Raw genomic sequence first — 27,187 nt, 5'->3', positions numbered from 1 at the left:
AGTACATACTCAGCAATAAGAATGAAATAATAATCAAAGTCCATTCCCCAAACAAACTAGCATGATGAGCATCTCATATGATATGCAAGTAATACATGGATACTCACAAACAATTCAAGACTTCTTTCATACAAACTATTGTGTTCATTACCAATATAATGCCTTTTTCCCCCATGTGTGTTCTAGGGTCCCCCAGGTCTGAGAGGTGATGTTGGTGCAACAGGAAGAGATGGTGCTCGTGTAAGTATCTTTTGGTTCTACTTGAGTTTACTTTCCTACTCCTCAGAACTTAAGTAACTAAAAAGGATATTCAGGACTTAGATTTCCCACTGTATTGCATTTCCTCTTACATCTGCTCACTTTTCATACAAATCAATATGATTTTGTTGCCCCTTGTCCAGGGATGTTTGAATTCGGGGGCAGAGAGAAAAATTATAACTTCTCATGCACACAAGCAGAGAAATGACATCAGAGAACCTTTTATTTCGTAGACAGTTGTTCAGTGTGACATTATCCTGTTTAACTTCATGGGCTCAGCCCAGACAGCTAATTCTAAAGGCAGCCTGCAAAGCCACACAAAATTATCATTAATTTGAGGTTTTGGCTGCCTGTCCTAGAATTCATACTTGGGAAGGAAAATAACAGAATAGATTTTGTTTTATAAAATCATATGTCCTTTATATTGAAAACAGCTGAAAGAAAGTCATACACCTGTCTCCAGGAGGAAAGAGAAAAAATATTAAAAGTAGTCACTCCTGCTTACATTTTGTTATAAATGGTGTCCTGTCTCTTGATCTATAGGGTCCCCCTGGTGCTATTGGTGCTCCTGGCCCTGCTGGTGGTGCTGGTGATCGGGTAAGTCTACTCTTTGAATGAAAAAGTGTCTTGTTTGTTTATGCAGTTTACCCATGCATGAATATTTAAGATGAGGAGTTCCATAAAAAACAGTTCCATCTTTCTAGTGTGCACAAGTTCTGCAAGTTTTTCAGATTTGGGAGGCAAGCATTATTGGGACTGTAGAACTATTCAGTGAAGTTTGCCATAGCACCCCAAACCTTTTCCTAAAAGGGCAGAGAAGGGATGCACATCTACATGGCAGTAGGTTATATGGGGAGAATATTCTGATTTAGGCTTTGTCTGAATTCTTCCCAGTTGGAGCTAATCTCCACAATCCTCCTCACACCATGAGGAGAGTTTTTGATATGGTGATGAACAACCACACATTAGCTCAGAATGATTCTTTATCCTGTCTGAGTATGGTTAGAAATTATTAATACTGGGTGGGTCAAAATAGAAGCAATTTCAATAACACCTTCTCCATTGGAGACACGGGGTGACTCCCTATATGCACCTGTACCACAAGATCACCCCTGTTTTGACTGCAGTGAGGCCTTTCCCCACAGTGTCATAACGTTTTCTGCCATCTGTTTTAGGGTGAAGCAGGTCCTGCTGGTCCCTCTGGTCCTGCTGGTGCCCGTGGTATCCCTGTAAGTAGCAATTCCTACAACTATTCCTGTGTCAAAGATGTGATGTTCAGAAAAATGCCCTTTTAAAGCCCATTCCAACCAGTCTGCTCTTCTTTGTCCTCTCTTTAGGGTGAACGCGGTGAGCCTGGTCCCGTAGGTCCTAGTGGATTTGCTGGACCTCCTGTGAGTACTGTTTGCACTTTCCTGTTACTGATGCCATGCCATTCCTCTATTTCCTTTGTATGCTTTTCCAACTCCTTGTTCTGTGTGTTTTTCTGCCCATAGGGTGCAGCTGGTCAGCCTGGTGCTAAAGGCGAGCGTGGGCCTAAAGGACCTAAGGGTGAAAGTGGACCAACAGGTGCTATTGGCCCAATTGGTGCTTCTGGACCACCAGTAAGTGAACTCTGTCTTTGTAAAATGCATGGCTTTTAACTGTGCTATGCAAGCAATACGCTAGCTTGAAGGCCTTGAATTTTGAAAAGGTAATTAAAAAAAGAAACAAAACTTCAAACTAGGCTGTGAGGAAAGTCACCATACTGATTTTCACACATTATATAAACTTTGTCAATCTATTTATGTGGGCTCAGATCGTGAGTCTGGAACTGAAATGAAGAGAAAAAAAAAATAATTTTCAACTTGCCCTGAAGATCAGCAAAATCAGTCTATCTTGGACCATTCAGGGGGTGATTGTGGGTAAGTTCTGAGCTGAGGATGATGGTATCTTCGTCTCAAAGACGGGATGTGTTGTTGCAGTCTGACTTTCAGACCTAGTCATCCAGAAGCATATGTGCAAATTTGTCTGTGCACCCACTTGCACACAGGCTTTTCATGTGCTAACACCATTATAGCCCAAACATACATACTACTTCACATGCATGCAGCCCATTATTGGGGAACTGGTTGAAACGATGCAGAAAGTCGGGCCCTGGTATTTCAAATACTGTAAAGTGTTGCAAGATAATATGTCTTGGGGTTCTTACTGTATGCTTCTAATAGAGCCATACCAGGCCCTTGCACTATGTGGCTGTATTAGTCATACAGTGCAAACAGAGGACTTGCCATTCTTTGCCTTACTATGTCTTTCACATTTTGACTTCCAGATTTGCTTAGATGCATGTAACATTTTCAAGGCAAATTCATTTGAATCACAAATGCCTTATGCAACTCTTCTCAGTCCTCACGATACTGATTTAAAATGTCTGTGAGAATTTACTACCCTAGTATCAGGACAGGAATTGTGGTTTTGGGCCCAGTCCTCCTTCTGTTGAAGTAAAAATCAAAATCGCCCTTAACTTTCATGAGAGTGAGACTGAGCCCTTATTCTAAATAGGGAACATTAACAGTCTTTGCTTGATTCATCTGTCTTTTTCAATCCTTCATACATAGGGTCCTGCTGGTGCTGCTGGTCCTGCTGGCCCTCGTGGTGATGCTGGTCCTCCTGTAAGTCTTCAGGCTTTTGGCACTGACATTGTTGCTTTTCATGAAGTCATTGTTTCCTTTAAACTAAATCTTCCTTTTCACTTTTATTTTTAGGGCATGACTGGTTTCCCTGGTGCTGCTGGAAGAGTTGGTCCTCCTGGCCCTGCTGTAAGTAACTAATGAAGAAGTTCTAACGGGAGATAAGTCAGAAGTTGCATTGGTTAGGGATAATCCTCATTTTTGTTACGCGGACACAAATCCTAACTGCACTGGAGTCACCTCAGATCCTTACAGGACTGGATGAGATAAGAAAAAGTCTCTTAACTGTTTAAACTCCCAGAGTGGGAGTTACGCATTTAGTTTGGTTTTTATTTTTACAGTCCATCAAGCATCCCTCTGCATCTTGAGGTGCCTACCCATTTGTAAAAATCTGTGTTTCTTTTGCTTTTGTTCACTGTGAGTAACTGCATAGCCATTGATTTTGAGTTGAATAAGAAGGTCATGTGCTATTTGAAAAAGAACTTTAAGCTTATTTTCTGTCCACACTTTCTAAAGTATCTGCAGTTCCAGCCCCTGTCTCAAGTAGGGCAACCTCTCATTGTTTTGAAGAATGTGACTCCCTGCTTCTTTAATTTTCAGCCAAAAAATCTCATTTCAAATTGACATTTGTAGTTTTCTTTTCAAAGGTGTTTCCAACCTTTACCAAAGGCACTTCTTTCCTTACATACCCTACATTTAAATATATTGTAAATCCCAGTATCCAAAGCAAATAATCCTGTTGAATTGGAAGAGGTTTTTTCTCACAGATTTTATAGTTGCAGTTAATGTCTCCAGAGCCAAATCAATACTTTCCTGCCAAATTTTGCCATTTTCACCTGCACTGAGTAAAAAAAAAATAAAATCTCTCAGTTCAATAATTCTACCAATTCCAGCTATCCACTGCTAACAAAAGCAGTAGAAGTTGCTGCTTCAGAACAGCTGATAACCTGTTTATTGCAAAGCACAATTTTTGTACATGGACATAAAATTAAACTTACCTCTGTTCTCCCCAGTTAATGGGTCTATATTGTAATGATAGCATATTCATACTCAATCCTAGGGCATCACTGGTCCCCCTGGTCCTCCTGGCCCAGCTGGCAAAGATGGTGCTAGAGGTCTCCGTGGTGATGTTGGTCCAGTTGGCCGTACTGGTGAACAAGGTATTGCTGGCCCACCTGGTTTTGCTGGTGAGAAAGGTCCATCTGGAGAGGCTGGTGCTGCTGTAAGTTACTGAGTATCACATCTCGTTAAAAATGTTTCTCTTCATGTAAATGTTATGGCTTCTAAGATACTTTTGGTACTTGTGAAGGGCTTTTCTCTTTTATCCATGAATTTAGCAAAGCTTTTAAGTAGATGCTCCAATGAGACTCAAGAAATGGTTTATAGACATGTTTGATAAATATGCCATAAAAAGTGAACCTGATCTCTGGGTCAGGTTTTTCTCTCTTTTTTTCTTGTGGTGAGTTGCATCTTTCTCTGCAAGTAGCCTAAGTGAAAGCAACAAGGCTGACTACAGAAAAAATTGCTACTTAGTCTGAGAAAGGGAAGGAGAGTGTCCTGCTCTGAAATTGAGCATCATGCATGGAAAAAGGAGGAACATGTGAACATCCGTTTAGAACAATCTCAATTCATTTCTGCATCAGAAACTCTAATTTGTGGGGATCACAAGGTTAAAGTTGTCTCACCCAAGGGTGGCTGAGAATTATGCAAATAAATTAATTTTGAGTGTCATGCACATCCAGAATTACTGGTGTTTTTAAATTCAGACACATTTCTGTCTTATGGAAGTACGTACTTGTGTGAATTACCATTCTGTTGTTTCTCAATGAAAATTTATAGAAATTTCTTCTGTGATCTGCAGAAGTTGCAGCTAAGAACAAAATCTTCAGTGTCATTGTCACGCATGTATGTTAAAATTTTGAAAGTGATAATTGAAAATTTGCCCTTTAATGGCCAGTATAAAGCAATACATTTTCTAATTTTTCTGTTCTAATTCCATTTCAATTATGAAAAACATAATTGAACTAGTAGGCCTGACTGTAAATTAGGATAATAATTTAGGGTAGTCTGTCAGGATGATTACTTATGCCAAGTTTAGCGCCACATGCTCAAATTTCAAGGAAATGGAAAAGTCACTTAACTAAACAACCATTACCTTTCAAATGGTCAGTAGAGAGTTCTAAGGGTTGTTTGGAGATGTCAGATACCACCTAGAGATCTTCTGAGGCTTTCTCAGGATCAGTCTCAGATGATCAGCCTCTTTGCTATGGAATCCCCTCACATAGTCATCTTCTCTGTACTGAATACCCCAATTTTCATGCATCACCCACTGTTACTGAATGGGAAGGGAAAAAACATGTGTATAGTGTTGTTTAGAAACAGCATTTTCACTGGAAAACAGTTGTGAGAGGAGTATAACCAGCATTACATTCTTACAGACCTTTAGCTTTGGAGTTTAAAGTCTTATGGTTTGGTTATAACTTCTTCCATGCAGGAACTTGCACTGACACACATTGAGATTCTTGGAAAGCAGTTGGTACTGTTGTAGAGCAAAACAAATGAGAAATGTGGAGGGCCATAAAAATTGATTTTTCTCTGTTAATATAAATAATATTCTCTTAATGTCATAGGGTCCTCCTGGTAGCCCAGGTCCTCAGGGTATTCTTGGTGCTCCTGGTATCCTTGGTCTGCCTGGCTCTCGGGGAGAACGTGGTCTTCCAGGCATTTCTGGAGCAACAGTGAGTATATGACTAGTTAACTGCTTTAAACAGATAAGTGTAAAGAAAGAAGTTGAGGTCTCCTCTTAAGGGAAACCAGGGAAAAGGAGATGTAGATTCTGCTGTTTCCATTGCTGCTGCAAACAGAGGATATGGACCTAACAGACTTAGAGCAGGGGAAGAAATTATTGCTTGCTGCAGACAAAGAAGACTTGCGTCTGCAGGTGAGCATGTCTTTGAATGGCATCAGAGGTTTCTGATAGAAGAGGTAGAAAATTTAGAATGAAGATAATATTTGGTATAGTTACATATGTTTCTTGTGTCCTGGATCTGTTTCACTTCCAGAATCGATTGCAGAGCAATGTTTCTCTTAGATATAGGCCAAAAGTTCTGTAAGACTGGTTTGTGTTGTATTATAATGTCACATTTTGTCACCACTTTTCCTGTATTAGGGTGAACCTGGTCCCCTGGGTGTTGCTGGTCCTCCTGGTGCCCGTGGTCCCTCAGGTCCTGTGGGTTCTCCTGGTCCAAATGGTGCTCCTGGTGAAGCTGGTCGTGATGTAAGCTATGTCTTATTTCTTCTTCAGGATTGCTTTTCTTTTATTCTGAGCCAAAGACAAATACACAGAAAAGATGGATGCAACTGGAGGTTGTTCTGCTAGCAAACTTGTACCTTCTGGTGTCTTCAGGGAAAATTATAGCAGGATTCTAATAGACGTGGATTCCCGCCCCAAACTAGGTGACAGATTCTTTAAGGCACAAGTTGTGTCTGAAATACATCCTGGAGTCATATCAGAATCTTTTGACTTTTTACTTAATTGCCAAGAAAGATGGAGTGGGAAAAAGATTACTTCGTTGTTGGAGCTGGGAAAAATAGTACATACCAGGGGATAAGGCTATAGAGAAGAATATATCAGGAAAGCTTGTTATTGGCAAATTTTCTTAAGCATCATGTTAGATGCAATATACATGTATTTCAGGGAAGTATAAAAATTGCAGTCACTTTTACTTGAGGGATTTAGCAATTCATGGTATTAAAGACAAAGTGTTTTTTAACTTAAGACCCACTCAGAAGGCGTATGAAGCACATTACACAGAATGTTGGAATTCAGTTATTGGACTTGTGCAACACTCAGCACTATTTTGGAGTCCTAAAAAACCAGATACACTTTAACATTGTGGCTGAGCTATGTAATGTTTCCCAATGTGCATTCCCTCACCATAAAATGTGGACTATGTTTGTAGGCTAAAAACACGATGGAACAAACTCTGGCCTCTGCGGCAGGTACTGCTGAACTGCAGAGATCAGTGCAGGTTAAGACATAATGGAGGACCTGAGTCCTGTGCAGAAGGGAGAATGTGGGAACACTGGAGTGGAACAATTTGCTCCCTCTAATGCCCTGCCGTATGGGTGATTACTTGGAGGACAGGACCCTGCTCCCAGTTCTTCATATAGCAGCAAATAAACTTATCCATTCAATTTAACCATCCAAGTTAGTAGTTCACCTTGAAGAAGGGTATCCATACAGTGGCTATACATGACTTACACTATAAGAACAGTTAAAGCATTAACACATTAACTTGTCTCCTGTAAGGATAACTATATAAAGCTTTCTCTGGACCTTATCAGGGAAGCTTATTTGATAACCTGAAGCATTGTCAATACAGGACTCCTGTGAGTCCTGAGACTCACAAGATTTCAAAGAGATCAGAGAATAGTAATTTTATTTGATAAGTATTAAAAAGAAATAAACTTTCTGTTCCATGGGAATTTTCTGAAGGAAAAGGTTTGCTAGTGTACACAGTGAAGCAGTTGAAGTGGAATTAACATTCACAAAGGAAGCCATTTAAACTTGTGAAGTACCACAACAAAGTAATTTAGCTATGACTACTGTTGAATCCTTTTCTTGCCACTGGTATTTTTAATCTAAAAAGTAGGTCTCAGTTTTACAAGAGTGCAAGCTAGATGAAGACTGCTATTGTCTTGACCTTTTCATTTAGAGATATACAACAAAACCCTGTAATTTTCTTCTATACTGAACTTGTAAAACCTAAAATATTTGAAGACCATCTTCTTTTTCTGGGAACATTGATATATTAAAGGGATTTGAGTGACATCTATAAGGAAGAGTTTGTTATCTTCAAGATTATGCTATCCCATCTCAATGTCTTCTTACTCTCATTGGGAGCAATTAGACTGACACACAGTTCCATGTGAGATGAAGGCTGATGGAAATTAATGCTTTTTCATGGTATTTTAACAGGGCAATCCTGGAAACGATGGTCCTCCAGGCCGTGATGGTGCTCCTGGTTTCAAGGTAACTTGTTCTTTTAACTCATAATCATGGAAGAAATATTCCAATATGTGTGAGTCACGGAGGAGTCATACTGTCTCTCCCTTTGCATTCCTTTGTTCCCAGGGTGAGCGTGGTGCTCCTGGTAACCCTGGTCCCAGTGGTGCTGTGGGTGCTCCTGGTCCTCATGGCCAAGTTGGTCCTTCTGGAAAGCCTGGAAACCGTGGTGATCCTGTAAGTTGATGAGACCTTAATTTTTTTGATTAACACAGCACTAACATTTGTCCATCATATATATACATTATACATCAAACCCCTATAATATATGGATAATTACTTTGCTTTCTGTAGAGATGTGTTGAGCATGGAACCTTTATTAGGTATAATATACAGCAGTGACATGCATTTTCTGTTCCTGTTTCAGGGTCCTGTTGGCGCTGTCGGTCCTGCTGGTGCTTTTGGTCCAAGAGGTCTTGCTGTAAGTCTGATTTCTAAATATGTTACCACATTGATGCAAGAGAAAACATGCTTTATTAATAAGGACTCATGACTGTGCTCAAGATATGGGCCCAAAAAGCAGTGCTTAAGGAGCTGTAAACATTTATAGACCTAGAATCTCAATCAGCATTCTCTCTTATGGGACCAATCCTGAAGCTTTTGGGATTGACACTCTTCCTGGGTGCGTTAACAGGATATATATATATATATATATATATATATATATATATATATATATCAGGGGCAACCTATGGCATAATGTAGAATGCTCATGCTTAATTCTTGCTTTGACAGTAGTATATGCTTAAAGTGTTCTATTTTATTCTTCTGACACCTATATCCCTTCCTAGGGCCCACAAGGTCCACGTGGTGAGAAAGGTGAACCTGGTGATAAGGGGCCTAGAGGTCTGCCTGGCTTGAAGGGACACAATGGATTGCAGGGTCTTCCTGGTCTTGCTGTAAGTAAATGATTTTCAGTATTTTGAATATAAAGATCAAAAAAAGGAAATAAGGTCACCCTAGTGTGGAATTACATATGCACAACCCAGCAGGTTGATACCACTTACTCCATTCTGCATCTTCTTTCAAAGGCCATAAGATTCTCTTTAACACTCAATGCTCTTCACATAAAATGTCAAATTTTGATATTGTCATTGATAGTTGGCTTTAGAACTGTGAGTACCATTAGTTGCCCTGAAACTTGACTGCAGTTGGCTAGCACAGAATTCAAAAAGCTCTGCCTTTGTTTTAATGCTATTTCTTATTTTGGTCAGAAATTGTAAAGCCTTTGTATCACAGAGAAGCAGAATTAATTTGTAGATTTTCTTCCCTTTAAATTCTGGTATCCCCTTTAGGAATTCTGACTTTTATTTTAAAGCCTTCTCTGAAAATCTGAAGAAACAATATAGAGACTTTTATAGGTTATCCCCTTAAACACCTCTTTATGCTCTTTCTCCTCCCTCCCCAAAACATGCGTTTTATACCCCAGCTCCAGTAATAAATGCTATTAGCCCTAGATTCCCATTCTCTGAGCCCAAAAACATATGCTGACTATAGCTCCCTCTTGAATCATGCTAATCCAAATGTGTGCCACTGCATTTTTTTAATGACTGTGTGTATCTTTCCCAATAGGGCCAACATGGTGATCAAGGTCCTCCTGGTAACAACGGCCCTGCTGGCCCAAGGGTATGTGAATTTAAGAGCATATTCAAATAACTCTCCCATTCCTTTTGTGCAATATATATGTACACTCCTATTTGTATGAATCTGTATTTGTAGTGTTTTCTACTGTCATTAAACTGTTTGAGTTTCCTTTTAGGGTCCACCTGGTCCTTCTGGTCCTCCTGGTAAAGATGGTCGCAATGGTCTCCCTGGACCTATTGGCCCTGCTGGTGTGCGTGGCTCTCATGGTAGCCAAGGCCCTGCTGTGAGTATAACTTATTTTTTGCTGATGTAACACATTTATGTCACAGTTACAAGAAAATAATTTCAAAAGCCTAGCAGTTTAGGAAAAGATGTGTTTTTATTTATTAAAAAAAAAGACTTCCAAATGTTTGTTGTTATTTAACATTACACATTTGCCTAATAGGCCTAAACGTGAAGTCCTTGTTCATTCCTTATGGCCAGACAGCAAATACACAAAGAAGATGTGGTAGTCCTACACTGTGCATCTTCTACTGCTTGAGCCCATGGTAGTCACCACAGGACAGGTCCATATGTGCTGCCTCAGATTAGAGCTGAGGGTGCTAGGAGTTAAGTAGGACTATGCACGTGTGGAAGCATTTGAGAGAACCGTATGTCTAACAGAATGCCTCTTGTCTTCTGCTTTTGAAAAACTTTAGGGTCCTCCTGGTCCTCCTGGTCCCCCTGGTCCCCCTGGTCCCAATGGTGGTGGATACGAAGTTGGCTATGATGCAGAATACTACCGGGCTGATCAGCCTTCTCTCAGACCCAAGGATTATGAAGTTGATGCCACTCTGAAAACATTGAACAACCAAATTGAGACCCTGCTGACCCCAGAAGGCTCCAGAAAGAACCCAGCTCGCACTTGCCGTGACCTAAGACTTAGCCACCCAGAATGGAGCAGCGGTATGTTAGTGCCAGATGTTTGCCCTTTCTGGCTCAGGGAGTACTTCCAGCTTATTAGCTTCTGTTGATGAATGGTATCCTTGCCACCCAGTGAAAATAATAAATGACCAATGAAGAACTCTCTGCCTCCACTGAAAATAGATACAAGGACATTCTGAAAAGCTCTTTATAGCTATTGTTGCACTATTATTGCAATAATTTTTCAAAATAATACAAAAATATTTAACCCTAGCTTTCAAATACAATTTCGTATACATTAACAATCTAAAGTATGTATTTATCCCAGTTATCACCTTAATATTTTACCTAGTTGTGATATTTGTGATCTCTCTCTGAGTTCCTATATCAAACAAGTGAATATAAACTGAATGGAAATGTTAGGCTGAGTGAACTATTGTTCGCATTTCTTTCCTCAATGGCAGGCTTCTACTGGATTGATCCTAACCAAGGCTGCTCTGCAGATGCCATTAGAGCATACTGTGACTTTGCCACTGGTGAGACTTGCATCCATGCCAACCCTGACAATATTCCCGCTAAGAACTGGTATATCAACAAGAATCCCAAGGACAAGAAGCACGTATGGTTTGGTGAAACTATCAATGGTGGCAGCCAGGTAAGTGATCTATGGGAGGATGATTGTTTTCTACAGTGCTGTCTGAAGAATTCCCAATTCCCTGTCTCCAAGCCAGCAAACACATAAATTCAACTCTTTTAGAGGAGAAATATGAAAAAGGGAGCTACCTTTTACCTGAAGGGAACAGAGCTCCAGTTCTGGTTTGGATCACAATTTGCTAAAAGGATTTCTTAGTATTGTTCTAATTTTCCTTGGTGTCTGCAAATGATGAATTCGGCATGACTAATGGCTATTGCTAAGGGAAGCCTGGACTGGAATATGGTACATTAGTATAAAGACAGTCCAGAAACTGTCTGAAAAAGTAAGAAAAACATCTTTGCTTATTCTTTTAATTGAGATTTTTTACATATGACACTGTTCCTGGAAAGATATTTCTATTACACATCACAGATCCTGAGTGTATGCCACCGTAATATCCAGAATTGCCAGTGTAAGTAAAAACAAGAAATATGTCTACTTGCACATTAGACACTGTCCCAGCCAATTGCAAGTAAATCACTTTTGTATAGCTAAGGAGATCTAATTACGTAATTCTTAAATGAAATTGAGTTGATCTTACGATGAAATTGCAGTGTCCAAGATCTTTAATATAAGAACATAAGATTGATCACACTGGGTCAGAACAAGGGTCCAGGGTAGTCTAGGGTCCTGTTTCTTACAGTGGCTAAAAGTAGATGCTGTAAAATAATATAAGAATGAAGTAAACATTTGTAATATCCACAGACACTACTCCATTAGACTCAAAAAAAATTCAGGGTTTTCTTGGGACAGGCGTTGTTTCTGTGTATCTAGGGAAACAATAGATTTCTCTTCCTTGAACTTGTCTGATCTTGTTTTTGAATCAACATAAACTGTTAACACCCTATTTTGGAACAGACTTCTACAATTTAACTACATCCACTCATGTCTGGTTTTCAACCTCCCTCCTACTAGTTTTATTTGATGCTCTTTAGTTGCAATAGACAGGTGATTGCAGACTTAGGTGATTTTTTTTTTTTTAATGTTCCTAGAGCAAATATCACATATGTCCATCTCAAACATACAACAATACAATTGACTGGGTTCCTTTCTGTTTTTCAGTTTGAATACAATGATGAAGGAGTGACCTCAAAGGATATGGCTACCCAGCTTGCCTTCATGCGTCTGCTGGCCAACCATGCCTCCCAGAACATCACCTACCACTGCAAGAACAGCATTGCCTACATGGATGAGGAAACTGGCAACCTTAAAAAGGCTGTTATACTGCAGGGATCCAACGATGTTGAGCTACGAGCTGAAGGCAACAGCAGATTCACTTTCAGTGTTCTTGAAGATGGCTGCTCTGTAAGTAACACAGAAACCATGGGCACCGTGATTGCCCATGCTTAAGCATGTGGTTAGGGACAGAGTTGTGCTTTGATTCAGCATTAGATGATCAGTCAGACCAGCAAAAGTTTATGCAGTGAAGATAAGTAGCCTACAAAACCAACTATGCCAGATCTTTAACAAGTGGGAATGACTGGGATACAAACAAAGCCTACCTTGTACTGTGCAGTGTGGCAAAAACCAAAAAGCTTTTCAGAGGGACCAGACCCAAATTCTGTGTCAGCTGAAGATTGATGAGAAAATTGTGCACAAGCTGTAGGAGGGGCAGGATCTTTAAGTCCTGAAAAGCTCAGGCAGGGTTCTCTGAGAGTTTAACATCAGTGTGAATAATATGGTAGTTTATGTAGACCATCACACATATGACTTCAGGAGATTAAAGTAAATATTTTCTCTATAGCAGAGATCTAAAGAGTTGGATATGGGTATCTGATTTGCAAACAATGGCAGCAAAATGAATATGAAATTCTTTCAGACATTACCCATTCAGGTGAAATGATTCTTAATACTATGAACAATGCAATAACAATTGTAATGAATCTTCTCTTGCAGAGAAAGAACAATGAATGGGGCAAAACGATCATTGAATACAGAACAAATAAGCCATCTCGCTTGCCCATCCTTGACATTGCACCTTTGGATATTGGCGGCGCTGACCAAGAATTCGGTTTGGACATTGGCCCAGTCTGTTTCAAATGAATGAACTAAAATTAACTTAAAGCCTCTCCCAAATTATTCTCTTGTCATTTCTTTTTATAATGAAAGCTGACTCCTTCCATTTCTTCTGTTCATCTACTTGCTTAAACTCTGGGCGAAGGAGAAGGAGAAGAATTGATTGGAGCATTGTGCAATGAAATTTAATACAGCCCCAAAAGGACTTGGAAGTCTTTCAAGATTTAACACCTTGCTCTGGGAAATGTCAACCTTTGTAAAGAAAAAAAAACCAAAATAAAAAATCATGAAAGTTTGCACCACTTGTGGCCTTTGAATATCTTCCACAGAGGAAGTTTAAAACCACAACTTCCAAAGGTTTAAACTACCTCATACACTAAATCAAGTGTGATCCACATCTTTTGTAGGTACTTCTCCATATGATCTGAGGTACTTTCAGTTCCACTCAAAATACAGTGGTGCTAACTGCATTATTACAGAGTATCTTTCCAATACTTGAACTTTGATGGTGCTAGTAGCATTTAAAGTATCACTTCTCTGTTTCTTTGAAGTCTGTCTCAGAATGTCCTGTCTCACCCGCAGCTTAAGCATGTGGATCATTTTTCCTCATCTTTGTCCTCTTCCTCCAAAATCAGGTGCTCCTGCTTTCAAATCTCATTTCCATCTTCTACAATGGGTAAAAAAAAAATCATCATTTCTCAAAAAAGAAAGAAAATGTATTTTGTATATGTGAGATGTTTAAATAAATTGTGAAAAAATGAAATAAAGCATGTCCAGTGTTCCAAAAGAAACTATTTAATGAGTTAAGTTACTTGCTTAGATGCATTGGCAGATATTCATACAATTTACAATACGTTTGCTTTACTGCAACTATCTTAGCCTGTTGCTGTAAAATATTTGCTTAGAGCATTCGAAGTCTGCCTACAACTGTCTTACAGGTGTGATGATTGTCTATTCAACTCTTCATTTCAACGCCATCTTTTGAAAAGTCCTCAAGAAGCTCAGTAACTCCGTGCTCATACTACGAGAAGTTCAAAAGCGGAAATAATTCCTTCCTTTTTTCCAAATGCTAATCAGGATTAATGGCTGGAAGAAGGAAAATGAGGCTTCTGTCTTACACTTGAAGACAGAAAGCTCCTTGGTGTTGAGAGAGCTGTGCTGGCTGATGCCATGCTATAATCAGCAGCACTGTGCTGTGTGCTTTTGAAATGATGTGCAGAAGTCCATGCAAGGAATCTCTAAATTTAGTTATCTTGTCAGGAAGATCAGGGTTTGTTAGGCCCTTATAGTTCATTCAATTCTGTATGAGACACAGAACTATCTGCTGTTGCTAACCTCAATAATTTACTATCATCACAAAAAACACCATGAGAAGCAAGACTGTTCTTATCTGAGGCCTTTGAAGAGACTGCTATCATACAGTGCTGTTCTGAAAACCCTGAAAGAACTGCAATTCCAACAGCCATGTTTTTGGAATTGGGAAGGCACTTGGGAGAACACACAAAGGACCATGAGGACAACAGCAAAAGCAGGTAAGGGGAGAGGTGAGACAGGCTTAGTCAGCAGGAACCCCCAAAGGGAAGCATGAAGAAAATATCCAGAAGGTGGTCCCTGTAACCTGAAGAAAGCACCACTCCAAAGGTTAGCAGCTGAGAGTCTGAAGGCAGCTCCAAACAGTGCAAGGAGGAATAAGCACTAAAAACTGTTTCTAAAGAAAGTTTTTCATTCTTGCTTGCAATTAATTGATTAAGGAAAAAAGGGCAAATATCAAAACATGGCCCTACGTGCAGCTGCTATGTTCCCACAGCTGTGTGCTGAATTAACAGACGGGGAATTGCCATGATAAAATATAGCCCATTTTCTCTTAAGTGAGTAAAACATACTGCAGGTAAACACCTGCTTTTATTCACTGGACCATGATGATTCTTAAAGCGTTAGTATTTCAATCATTGTCTTAGTATTTCAAAATATAATTCTTGTTGTTGTAAAAAGAAAATAATGTAATGCTTTAAAATGGTAAGAGTTTATTTTCTCATGTAGATTATCTACACGCCAGGAAGTTCCTACAAGGACTGCAAAGATAAAATTACATCCCTTAGTCTATGTAATCCACTAGGATGTATTGCTAGGTTATTGCTAGGACTAGGAGGTGGACTACTGCTGCCCAGGAACAAATAAAAACCCCACAGTTAAAGTGACACTTGAGGTTTAGAAAGGAAACTACAAAGGGCAAATGCTGTCTCTTTTGTCATCTTCTGACTTCTCCTTTGCTCTCTCTGATCTGTTCCATGGCATGTCCTGCTAGGCAGAGGACGCTTCCTTTCTACCAGCCCATTGGTAACATCCAAATTCTTCTGTGTTTTCACACCTTTGCCGCAAAAGCGGACTTATTTGGAAATTAAACTAGAACAAATACATAGCACCTACCTCACAACTTCTAGCCTCATTAGCACCGAGAAGATACTCGGTTTGGTCTGCAGGTTTTGAGCTCATCAGACCTTACCGCCCAGTCAAGCATTTTGCTTATGCTATGCACAATATTGAAGAAACTGTCTTTCCCGCCAAGGACTGTAGCTGAAAATAAGTGAGATGAACTGCAGACAGCGCAGGGAGCCTTCATATTGTCTAATTTCAGGAATATAAAATGTTGAGTAAACTTCTGGTGAAGTGAGCTTAATCATCTTTAGGAGTAGTCTGCCTCCCTATAAGGATTATCTCTGGAGAATTTAATTATAAGCAGGTATGCATCAGCAGTAATGCAACTAGACCGTTAGCATAAATTAGCTAAAACAATAGCGTTAAAATAGGTTAAAGTTTGCATTCGGAACAAGAAAGAAACCTGGAAGGGAAGGAAAACAGCTGGAGTAACTAAGTGAAAGATAGTTTGCAGCAAGCCCTGGCTATACTGCATAGGAACAGAATTGCTGGAGAAGCTGCGTAAGGCTGGGTAGAGAGACTAAGGGGCCACTGACAGACACGGTGCTCTGCTGTGCTATGATTGTGTAAATTAAAGTTCTGCAGCGTTCAGACCATTTTCCTCCCTGGACGCTGTGGGACTGATCACCCACTTGTGTGATTAATAAATGTGTCCTGTCCATCAGTTCCTTATGCCATCTCCCCAGGAGATGAACACAGATTAAAAGGCTCCTGTCAGTAGGTGCTTCAAATTGCATCTAAGCTGAAACCTGAAGTCTGCAGTGCAAATATTCCTTACTGTATCCATAAATCTTACTAAAAAGTCTTCAGAAGTGTTTAAAGTGCCTCTGTGTGTACAAACTGGTCTTGCTACATAGTCCTCTTGACACCTGATGGGCAACAGCTCTTGGGGCTGGTTGGCACTTTTATAAGCATGTACTGCCATAAGCACAACTCCCTCTCAGTCAGCCTGTGATCCCAGTATGCAGGGGAATCATTCAGATAAATGGGAACCAAACTAAACAGCAGTTGCCAGAGGGTGATGAAGTCAGTCTCCCCTTTCCTTGCTCCTCCTGAGTGTACCTTGCTCTCCTGGGCGCAGTGTCAGGCTAATATATGCTGTTTCCCGTTTCCGCAGGCTCAGCTGGCAGCACATTGGGCTCCATGTAGCATGTGCTTTTGCATGAACATGGTGTAAGTAAGTGAAAAATAGAGGTGATGAGAACACAGTAAATTCAACCAAGGCAGAGCGAGAAGAAACTTCAAAACCTGGAAAGCTGTTGTAGAAGGAACAGTTGTAACTGTGCAGGCTGCTTCACTGGGAAGAGAATCGTGAGCCACTGACAATTATCTTAAAGATCTCTGTTTATCAGTTTAAAATATGAATACTGTGCCAAAGACTATGAATAGACAAATTTCCTTTAATACAAGTACGGGACAAACCAACATTACCAGATTAACAGATCTACATTTCCACCACACAGCTTTAAATTGCAGCTTCTGACGTGACTTTTGATTAGTTTTGCTGTCGTGCTTAGTGGTTTCAGACAGGATCTCCTAGAAGCTGTTTTTCTACCACCCACTTGATGCAGTGTTTTACAGTATTAGAATAATGTATACCAATTTCAAATGATGACATAATAGCAAGTTCAAGTAAAGAAATTCTCAGACATGCTACCAGAAGTGATCTCTAATTTACCTAGCTTTACTTAGGCTTCATTCCGAGCTCATTAAAATACCACTAATTTTCTGTATTGCTCCCCCATAAATCTCAGATGCAAAATGAATGCAATCTATGGTGCATAAATGAAGCTCTTCCGCAGAAATGACTGTATTTCCGTGTTCTTAGGCTGGAGTAAATTTGTCCTTTCCTGGAAAATAGGTGGTTAAATACAGGTGTTACACGAGCAAAATCTCCTAAACATGATTCCATGCTTAAGTATACTCTCCAACTACTCATGAAATGATGGTTCTCATTAAGCCAAATATAAGTATCAAAACAAACAAATACAACATTTGAATGCCATTTTGAACACAAGCATTTGTAATATATATAATTCATTCCAATAATTATTGTCAACACCATCTTAAAAACACATATGTATATTTTATTTTCTCTTACTGCTTTCAAGCTACCGAAATTGGTTCTTTGGGTGAAATGAAACAAGTTTTCCCAAATGCCAATTCTTAAGACCCTTAGTGAAACAGCAAGAGCAGTTCTCCACCATTTCCACATGCGTAGTGCACCACCTATTGACTTAGACACTAATCACCAGCCCCTGAAGAGTATTTTTCTAGGTTTTTTTCCTCAATTCACTGTCATGGTTACTATCCAAATCTCCTGAGCTGCCTATGGCCAGGAATACCCCAAGGGCTATTTCTGCAAAATATGAGCATCACAACTCATCCTAAAAATATACTAGCTTATCAGAACACCCATCCAAACCAGGAAAGCTCCTGGCAGCAAGCTGCATTCTCACTCGGGGTAGAAAAGACTCAAGACAATAATAATTTAGTCTTTTAGTTGTCAGGTTCTATGAATACAGAACAGCAGATGCAAATTCATCTGATTAATAGCTCCCCAATGAAGCAAATGCTTGTTAACTTGCTGCCCATAACTCCCCTATCAGTCTCCTGCAACCACCTCTGTGCAAAGATACTGCTGTTAAATGGAATTCTGTCATTTTAGGTATGCAGTACATTCGGTAGTGATCTGGAACAGGTCAGACGACCAAAATAATTTAATTTACAGAGGAACTGCAGAACTGGGTTCCTTCTGTTCCACGATACTGCTATGAGGTTTATAAGGACACAGGTGGCAGAAAGGAAATTCAAGATAGCATCTCACCCGCGTCTCTTTCTTCCTCTCTATCTTCCTAACAAGCTGCTAAATGCTTACTTGGCTCCCACAGTCAGGGCCTTAGCCTTTGAGCATAGCCGGTGTTTTCAGACAAGAAAATCAATTGCAGAAGTAGAGCATTTACACCACCTCTCTTTCTAAGCAATCCATTTACACTGGAATCACTCTGGACTATTTAATTTTATCTTAATCCAGGGTGAGGTTTCAACGTTTTCCTCCTGTTGTCTGCCTGCACTTCTGGAAAGGTTAAAAGTTATTTTTGCCAGGCAAAGACAGCCTTGTCCCGAGGCGTAAGTGGAAGCCTTTAACAACTGCACCCACACTTGAGTGAACTATTCACAAGCCACTAAATTAGACCTCACAGTGGGACTTGGGCATTGACAATTATGCTTTACACAAATATATATACAGGATTAACATGAGGTTCATAATGGGGGAAAATGGTAGCAAACCAGTTTGAGGTGAGAATGGGTATGGATGCCCTCTCATCACTGATGGAGGGCACAAATTTCCTCCACAAATTGCCACAATAGAAGTCAACCGACAGGGTTATTTCAGAAATGCCAGTGTTCCAAGACTATTACCATGACAACACACCGGCTGTAGCATTTATTGGGTGTTTGATATGAACAACTTCTGCATCAAGGTCCTGAAACATTTAATCCATAGTAGGATCGCAGAACGTCTTTCCTCCACATTACGGAGTCAGAGTAGGGGGGAATCGGACCCTGACTTACTGTTTGCAAAGGCAGGCAATGGCACAGGCCTCGTATTTCTACCATCATGCACCTTTTTTTCAAACAAAAGGTAGTTCTCACTTCAGAAAGCAAAAAAGGGATCTTTGATCCTCTGTCTTGAGGTTTAACTATTTTGTTAAAATTCAAACTATCCAGGAGAGCAGCATTTCCTCAGCCTACTCATACTCTTTCTGAAAAAAAAATATTAATTACCTAAAATCTGACAGAAACAATAGGATGTCTGAGTAACTAAATAATGTAGTAGTAATAACTAGATGTTATATTTATTGTAAATATTAAAGATATTAATCAATTAACCATTTAACTACATTTAATTAGGGCATTATTGATTAATGCTGGTATTATACTATTAAATAGCAACAATTAAATAATTAGAAGTTTCCCATTAAAAAACAGAATTTGTTTTTGGTTTTCTGTTCAAGTGGTTCTACCATGTTCATGACTGTTGGAGAAATATCTGTCCCCATCTTCTTTCCACTCTTTCTTCCATCCTTAACGCCAGTATGGCAAACTATCTCACTCTGCCAGCTCTACTTCTACACTTAGAATTTTTTTTAAGTGGATCCTTCCATTACCCCACCACCATACCCAAATGCTTTTTGCACTCTTCCCGGAAGCAGTAAATATGGCCAGGTTCTCAGGCCTGGGAAAAATCATGCAATAGCCTAATTGCTGAAATGATCTTCTCTATTAGTGGTCTAAAGGACAGGGTTTTGTCTTCATGAAATCCTCTCTCCATAATGATTATAGGTTTTTCTGGGCAGTTTTGTCCAAATGGGTTTACCACTACCTTTTGGTTAAGGTATTTAGCATCTCAAGGTGTTAGTCTCTGCTCCTGATTCCCAGTAAATTCTCTACACAGTGCCTAGAATATGTGTCAAGAAAAGTCACCCACACGGAGCCTTCCTTAATTTGGGCAAAATGCTTTTCATGCATACAAATGTTTCTGGTTGATAGCCTTTTTTACCTGCTCCTTACTTTTTATCTTTCAGCATTTAATGGGGAATTAAATTATTCTAACTCTAATTCCTCAGTTCAAAAGAACATCCATGGCTATTATTGCTGTACCTATCTCTACACCATGTTTGGTTTACCACAGTCATCTAAAATTTCAGTTCCTACAGAAGCTGCACATACCCGAAATGATTGGTTCCCCAGACTCTGCAATGAGATCCAAAGGACCTCTGCTTATTCTTCTGAAGAGGAGCAAAGAGGGCAAACCACATCCATGCAGAGCACCTGCCTCACAGTACACAAAGAGCAGAATTAAAGTGTGTATCACCTTCATTTCTCTCAGCTACTTTCATTTGCAAATAGATACAAGAGGTCCTTTGAACTTTTTCAGTTCCATATTTGGTTCTGGGGTACAGACTTCAAATACTCTATTTCATATAGTTCCTGTAACGTTTGAAACCATTGTTTTAGTTAGTAGTCTCCAATTTGTTGAATATCTTAAGAGTTAAGGTTAAGAATTCCTTCCCTGTACAAGACAAGCTGGTGGCTTGTGCCTACAGATGAGAATGTCCTTGGCTGTCTCTGTTCCCCGTGCCTGCTCTCTCTGCCAGGTGAGAGGAACTAATGTTTCAGCTCCCTCCTCCTGAGCTGGGATGCCCTCAGCTCCTTTGGGAGTATAAGCTCTTTGTCTTTCCTGGAGATTCAGGAATTACATTCATACCCCCTACCCTACCCCTGCCACAGATTAACCATTAAATATGCATTTTGACAAGCATGTCCAATAGTAAACAATACTGTTTCTAAGACCTCGTTCATGTTTAAGCCAGTGTTCCTCTGGCCCTGTATTCAATGATATTACCATCTCCATAGCCTTTACTGTTTTCTGTATATCAGGATCTCATTGATGACTTCTTTGTAATAAGACTTGGGTATCCATTCCAGGTGTGACCACTCTGTTAATAAAGATACGGGCCAAGGACTGACCTTTGGATTAACTGAGTTTCTCTCTCACCTTCTTCCTAGGTCCATATCAATGTTCTTATCTTCTCCTTATCCTCTGCTCCAGAAGCTTAGTCTAGAAACCTGTTCGCTATGTTAATTCTACATAAATACAGTGGAAATTTCATATGCAACAACTCAGTAGCTGTTTTCTGTGGGCTTTGTCCAAATAACTCCTTTACCTCTTTGCCACAAACATGATAGTGCACTGTTCAAACACAACATGAAGTATAATTGCATTGATTCTTATTGACCTGTTTCTTAGCATGGTTACGAAGTTTAATAGATATTTCAGTTGAACTCATAGCCTTTTACTATCTCAAGCTCTGAAATTTATGATAGCATGATCTTCTAAAAAATAAGAATTTAAAACTGATTATCTGATATGATCTGGATCTAGTCTGTTGAAAAACAACTGGGATTTCTTTTCCATTTTCAGGTTGCTTTGCACTCTTCTGCCACCTTGAGGGCAAAGAGCCATCTTCTGAAAACCAGAAGGTGTTTTTAAGACTGGTGCCTTATTTGTAGAGTGGAAGCACTCTGTCAAAGCCAACAGGCAAGACCAAAGATGGTCTTCTGGTTTTATTAGCTGCTTTTTTGCATGCAGATCAAGGCCAGCATTTTTTCGTGGCTATTGGCTCACCTCTTTATCAGCTGTCTGCTTCCTGCTTGCCAAGCCGATAGTATGCTAGAGTTTTTGCCTTCAGCTTTGAAAACAGCATTTTGATTGCCTCTTTCTGAGTATTTAGATTCTTACGCTCCAGCACGATAGAAGGGAAGACATCTCAAAAAGATTAAATTCTTGCACGTACCATGAAAAAAGGCAGATGGGCAGTGGAGAGAAAGCCCTATCAGTTTTCCCTGTGAGAGAAGGGCTGACTCATAAAACTATAACAAGAGAGAGCTGCTGAAGGATATAGGCTTCAGTGGTTTCACTGCATATGGATTTGTTCTGGTTTTAGGCTTTAGAGAAAGTCATATTCTGTTAGTTAAGCCTCTCAGTACAAGTGTTTTTAAAGCATAAGCAAAAACATCACATCAAAGACAGATCCATACGCTTGTCATTAGAGCAATTATTAAAGTGTGCCATGCACAGATTTAAAGCTAGAAGCAAACAATAACAGCTGTCCTGCAGATTCCAACTCACCAGGCTTTTACACAAAATTTCTGGAAATGGCACAACTACTCAGCTATCTGTTAATTCCTAAACGACAAATCTTGGCTAAGCCTGAGGTGCACAGTAGCCCACGTTGATATTTTGTGTATATATGTTGACATTTCAACATCATAAAATGACATAGACCCATTAGAGCTCACAGCAACCCAACAGAGCACCATATAGACAAACAGATATGACAGAACAATGAGAACACTAAGGAACACTCTATAATATTCTGCTTAAATTAAAGTATTTCTATGCAATTTCATCTTTAAATAATCACCCATGGAAATATTTAATCTGTTAATCCATTGCTGATACTTCAGCAAACTAGTGTTTTAATGAGCCTGAGGCTAACAGAGAATTTGTTTTCCAAAGCTTCATAGAATCATAGAATAGTTTGGGTTGGAAGGGACCTTAAAGATCATCTAGCTCCAACCCCCTTGCCATGGGCAGAGGAAAGGGGAGAACCCGTCCCTGGGTGGGCTCGAACCACCAACCTTTCGGTTAACAGCTGAACACGCTAACCAATTGCGCCACAGAGACTCCCTAGTTACAATTATCTTTGTAATAAAAAATATTTTTCCTTCCTAAAATAACTTTCCTAAAAACATTGATTCCAAGTAGCAGAGATAGATACTCTGCATTAAATCCTACTATAACCTAGAATCTGTCAAGCTGAAAAAAACCCTTACGTTTCATTGTAGTAGATTATTTCATATAGGATCTAAGTAATTCAGTGTTTAAATGCAAAAGCTACTCAACAGCACCCTGAAAATTCCAGTAAGAAATTACAATGGAAAATAAATAAGATTGTTCTTATTGGAGAAATTATATTGGCTGTCAGGTTCTCCCTATTAGTAGTGAGAAAAGAGCCCTCCTCCAAAGGCTTGATCTCTCACTATCAAAATCAACAGATAGGGATATTTTCCTCCCTGACCTCAGTCAAGCATGCCCAGTTCCACCAAATTTCAAACTAATTTAAAGAAACTTGGGCAATTAGCATAACTCTAAAGATCCAGAGTTATATCAAGTTCAGTGAGAAATTACCTTCTGGAGATATCTTTATAAAAACTGACCTCTTCCATTTCTAATACAGCTTGGTTTTCACTCCTAAAAGACTATTACAGAATCAAGTCTATAAATATCAGTTGCTTGGAAAAAACAGAGCTGACAAGACATTTAGTAATTTCAAAAAAGTGTATTTTTACACTGGTGTCCATAACAGTCAATTACAATTTTTCACTCACAAATAAAGCTTCTCATACTTTGACTTTTCCATTTTAGCTTTTGTCCCATAAACTAGTCAGACCTTCCCATTTTTATATTTGCTTTTAAATTATAAATTCCTAGCTCGTTCATAGCTGGTTCCACAGTGAAATACGTGCCACTTTTACAATCACCCAGTTTCACTGCCTGAAATATTGCTGGATAAGCAACATCAGCTGACCATGAAGGGAAGGCTGCTGAATGACGACAGCTTAAAAGTTGCTCTGCGGAGCTTGGGTATTGTCAGTGGCCAGCTGAAGGATGCTGTGCAGCCTCCCTCCAGCAGCATTAAATAACCTAGTCAAGTATTTGCCGATTGATATAGGTATATTTAATCTTTTACTTTCTGTTTTGGAGAGGCTCTGAAACACTGAATTGCACATAAATAGTGGCAATCATACATAAGTGAAAACAGGTCGGTTAGGTTTGGGGTCTGAAACCCGGTGGAACATTCTTCCAGTTTCTCATAGCCAGTAGGAGATGTCACTTCATTCATCATTAATACTTACATTGTCCCTAATTTTTCTTTAGCCAAATGTCCTTTGTGACATTGAAGTTTGCCTCTGTCCAGACTCAAGAATCAAAGGACTTAGTTTCCTGTCCCAGTGTTTTCTTATGCACTGGGATATCTTCCTACCCCAGTGTTCCAGGCATTATTGCAGGCAATAATAGCTGCTTCACTTCTCGCTTTCTTTTCTAACAGAAAAGCTTCACCTTCTTGTTCCAGCTTTTTACCTACCTTCAACTCTCAAAATGTCACTCCTTCCTTATACTACTTTTATGCTTGTGAACATTGTTTTGCCAGGAAATCCAGCTTGCCTCTTCATCCAAGCCTCTTCATGATGTTCTTTTGATAATCTTCTAGGTTTTGACTGTTTTCCTGTCAATCATACTGTTTTCCTTGCTGTGTTTTGCCCTATATTGATTGCTGACCCCATTACAGACTCCAGGCTTTGAAAACTGAACTGATTCTTTAACAATTAAGGGAACGAAGAGAACCGCCTTACAGAGATGCTTTACCTTCAACCAGCATTCATATCAAGTGCAGCCTGATCTCTCTCTTACTCTTACCAAATATTTTTTCCTCAACCTGTGCCGTTTCCTCAAATTCTGGAAGGTTGCATGCCATCTACGCATCCAAAGGTCCTGTAACATGCGAACCTTTTTAGCAGTATCAATAGGCACAAGCCGCGAACAAAGCAGTAAGAGTAGGTGCTGTGCAAACACAGAGCAAAAAGATTCCTCCTAGAGCAAAAAGAGTGAAGCCTATCCAAGGAGTCCTAGAGGACAAGTAGCCATGTCAACAGACTTTTAAAGAGCTTTTAATAGGACTTGTAAGATCTTATAAATTATATTTAAGAAACTACATCTTTAGGCCTAAAGTATTTTGAGACGATATCATGGGAAAGAGAAACAAAGAAGCAGGAATTTGAGCACAAAACAAGACCAGATTGGTCCAGTCTGCACAAAGTATAAAAATTAGGCTAAAGACTGTATCTAGCTGGCCTAGAGACAGGGTGGAAAGTCAGTTATGTTTTCCTGATAGTCTTGTAGTAATGCAGCTATATATTAGTGATTAGATATTAACCCCTAGAAGGGATGTGCACTCAGGCATTGCTCCTCTGGGACGAATCCCATGCTCATTTAGATGTTTGCACTTCAAGATGCACTGAATTTTTAATCTCCTACAGCTCATCACCTGAATCTTAGGCAAGACTTACTTACCCTTAACAGCTGGGCCACCTACTAGTATTTTTTTAGCATTTCTTTAGCTAACGTTCTTTAACATCTTAAAATGTAGAAACAATCAGTACTAAGTTGTTTTCTCTTCTGTTAAATTTACAAAACCTATTCTGCCTATGTATTTCTTGCATGCAGTCTTTTATTACATTGTTTTAGTTCATTTGCTATATTCCCTAACTAGTATCTTCTGTAAAGTTCTTCCTGGAACTTCCTTGCCTCTCAGCTTCATGTCAGGGTAATCAATAAAAGAAAATCAACTCTCACTCACACAGGTACCTGGCCTTTTTATCAGATTACACCTACCTAACATCTGTGACAAAAGTGACCGTTGAGGCAGGGTATGTTATAGCTGCACACTAAGCATAAGCTGCCTGAGATTTTGGTGTAGGACTTTTTGAACTCAAGGCTAAGTATGTTTTAATGGACCAGTATCAGACAGACTACTAATGTGCTGGACAGAACGTTGATGATGATTAGCGTTAATGATTTTTACTAGAGATCACACTGCTAGAAGTGGAAATGATCTCTCTCTCTCTGTTTTAAAGAGAATGTGGTAATTACAGGATGGCACCTGTATTGCTGGCAGCCAGAAGAGAAGGCTTCTAATGCTCCACGAACATGACACGGCTTGGACAGTGGCTGTGTAGGCTTCCAAAGACTGCCCCATAAATATAAAGAATTCTGAATTTTAAAGAGATACATCTGGGAGCATAAGGGGGAACCAGGAAGAGGAACAATGTGAAAATGAAATGTTGATGAAAAAAGAATAACTCGGTTTGAAAAAGGAATTAACAGTGACTGCCATTTTCTCTCAACCGGGAGTCAAGAAAAGAGAGGGGGGAAATAGAAAAATATAGTACCTGCATACCAAGAAACTAATCTAAATTGAAAATCTGTAAAAGCAGTAATTTGTGATAGAATTTCCAAGATTTTACAGGTTTAGTGGCATATTTGTTTCAGTATTTGGCTGAGACAGTACTCAGGGTGAACTGCTTGATTGAACAAGTCCACTGAGAAAAAAACTTCTGACTCTCTGCACTCCCTCTTCATTAATGTAATCAAATACTTGCAATAGATGGCTGCCATCCATGCACACGCCACATGGGAACTTGGTGCTTATGGAAAGATTGATTGCCATTATGGGGCTGAAAGCTCAGCAATTAAATGTCTGATGCCGTCATTTGGCAAGTGCACAAAAGCTGCTGAAGCAAAAGCTGCACGACTGAAAATATTACTCTGCCCAGCAATCTGTTGGAGATACAGCTTTATTTCTGGAATTACAATATGACCAGAGCAATCTGACAATGCTGCACAAATTAAATTAAGATGTGATATGGTTTGGGGTATGGCAGGTCCTACTGATTAATTATTCAACACTTAACCTATAAGGTAATGTAGGGAATATTCCAGTTAGTGTATAACAAGCAGTATGTTCCTTATGAACATATGAACATTTTCCTTATGAAACTTACAGAGTAGAGGTAAGTCATCATTTTTTTTCCAGCTCTGGTGCCTATATTCCTTACTATATATACTTGTGAAAAATTAATTCCACTCCTATAAGCATATAAAAACTCTAAAGGGAAAATATTACATGAGAATGCCCTAGTATTCCTCTGACCGAGAATGTTTAAATATCAGCTCTCTGTAATAGCTGACTTTATACTATAGTAGTCACTTTATCTGTTCTTACATGCTTACAGTCCTTGGGATTGCCTTGTGCCTTTGACAGAGGACACCAGATTTAACTCTAGGAGTGACATGTGGCTGTAATGCTGAAAACAGGAAAATCAAGAGAAGGATTATCTACTGTGAACTAAGCTTATCAGCAAACTTGTATG

The 27,187-nt window shown here is 39.4% G+C and overlaps 1 protein-coding gene across 1 annotated transcript in view; it reads left to right on the top strand.

Annotated features, from left to right (window-relative positions):
- The window catches only part of COL1A2 (collagen type I alpha 2 chain), a 41,859-nt gene extending 28,368 nt beyond the window's left edge, over positions 1 to 13,491 (top strand). The window contains exons 33-52 of the mRNA XM_072854253.1: positions 187 to 240; positions 802 to 855; positions 1,434 to 1,487; positions 1,596 to 1,649; positions 1,752 to 1,859; positions 2,853 to 2,906; positions 3,000 to 3,053; positions 3,985 to 4,146; positions 5,555 to 5,662; positions 6,094 to 6,201; positions 7,906 to 7,959; positions 8,062 to 8,169; positions 8,360 to 8,413; positions 8,784 to 8,891; positions 9,565 to 9,618; positions 9,752 to 9,859; positions 10,275 to 10,521; positions 10,944 to 11,134; positions 12,236 to 12,478; positions 13,070 to 13,491. Coding sequence (XP_072710354.1) covers positions 187 to 240; positions 802 to 855; positions 1,434 to 1,487; positions 1,596 to 1,649; positions 1,752 to 1,859; positions 2,853 to 2,906; positions 3,000 to 3,053; positions 3,985 to 4,146; positions 5,555 to 5,662; positions 6,094 to 6,201; positions 7,906 to 7,959; positions 8,062 to 8,169; positions 8,360 to 8,413; positions 8,784 to 8,891; positions 9,565 to 9,618; positions 9,752 to 9,859; positions 10,275 to 10,521; positions 10,944 to 11,134; positions 12,236 to 12,478; positions 13,070 to 13,216 — 2,124 coding nt within the window. The 3' untranslated portion in view covers positions 13,217 to 13,491. The remainder of the gene's footprint in view (positions 1 to 186; positions 241 to 801; positions 856 to 1,433; positions 1,488 to 1,595; positions 1,650 to 1,751; positions 1,860 to 2,852; positions 2,907 to 2,999; positions 3,054 to 3,984; positions 4,147 to 5,554; positions 5,663 to 6,093; positions 6,202 to 7,905; positions 7,960 to 8,061; positions 8,170 to 8,359; positions 8,414 to 8,783; positions 8,892 to 9,564; positions 9,619 to 9,751; positions 9,860 to 10,274; positions 10,522 to 10,943; positions 11,135 to 12,235; positions 12,479 to 13,069) is intronic.
- The last annotated feature ends 13,696 nt before the right edge of the window (positions 13,492 to 27,187 follow it).

This window comes from Ciconia boyciana, chromosome 2, assembly GCF_034638445.1.
Source record: "Ciconia boyciana chromosome 2, ASM3463844v1, whole genome shotgun sequence".
In the NCBI taxonomy this organism is placed as follows: Eukaryota; Metazoa; Chordata; class Aves; order Ciconiiformes; family Ciconiidae; genus Ciconia; species Ciconia boyciana.
The sequence above is the reverse complement of the archived record's forward strand: the minus strand, read 5'-3'. Positions and strand labels throughout refer to the sequence as shown.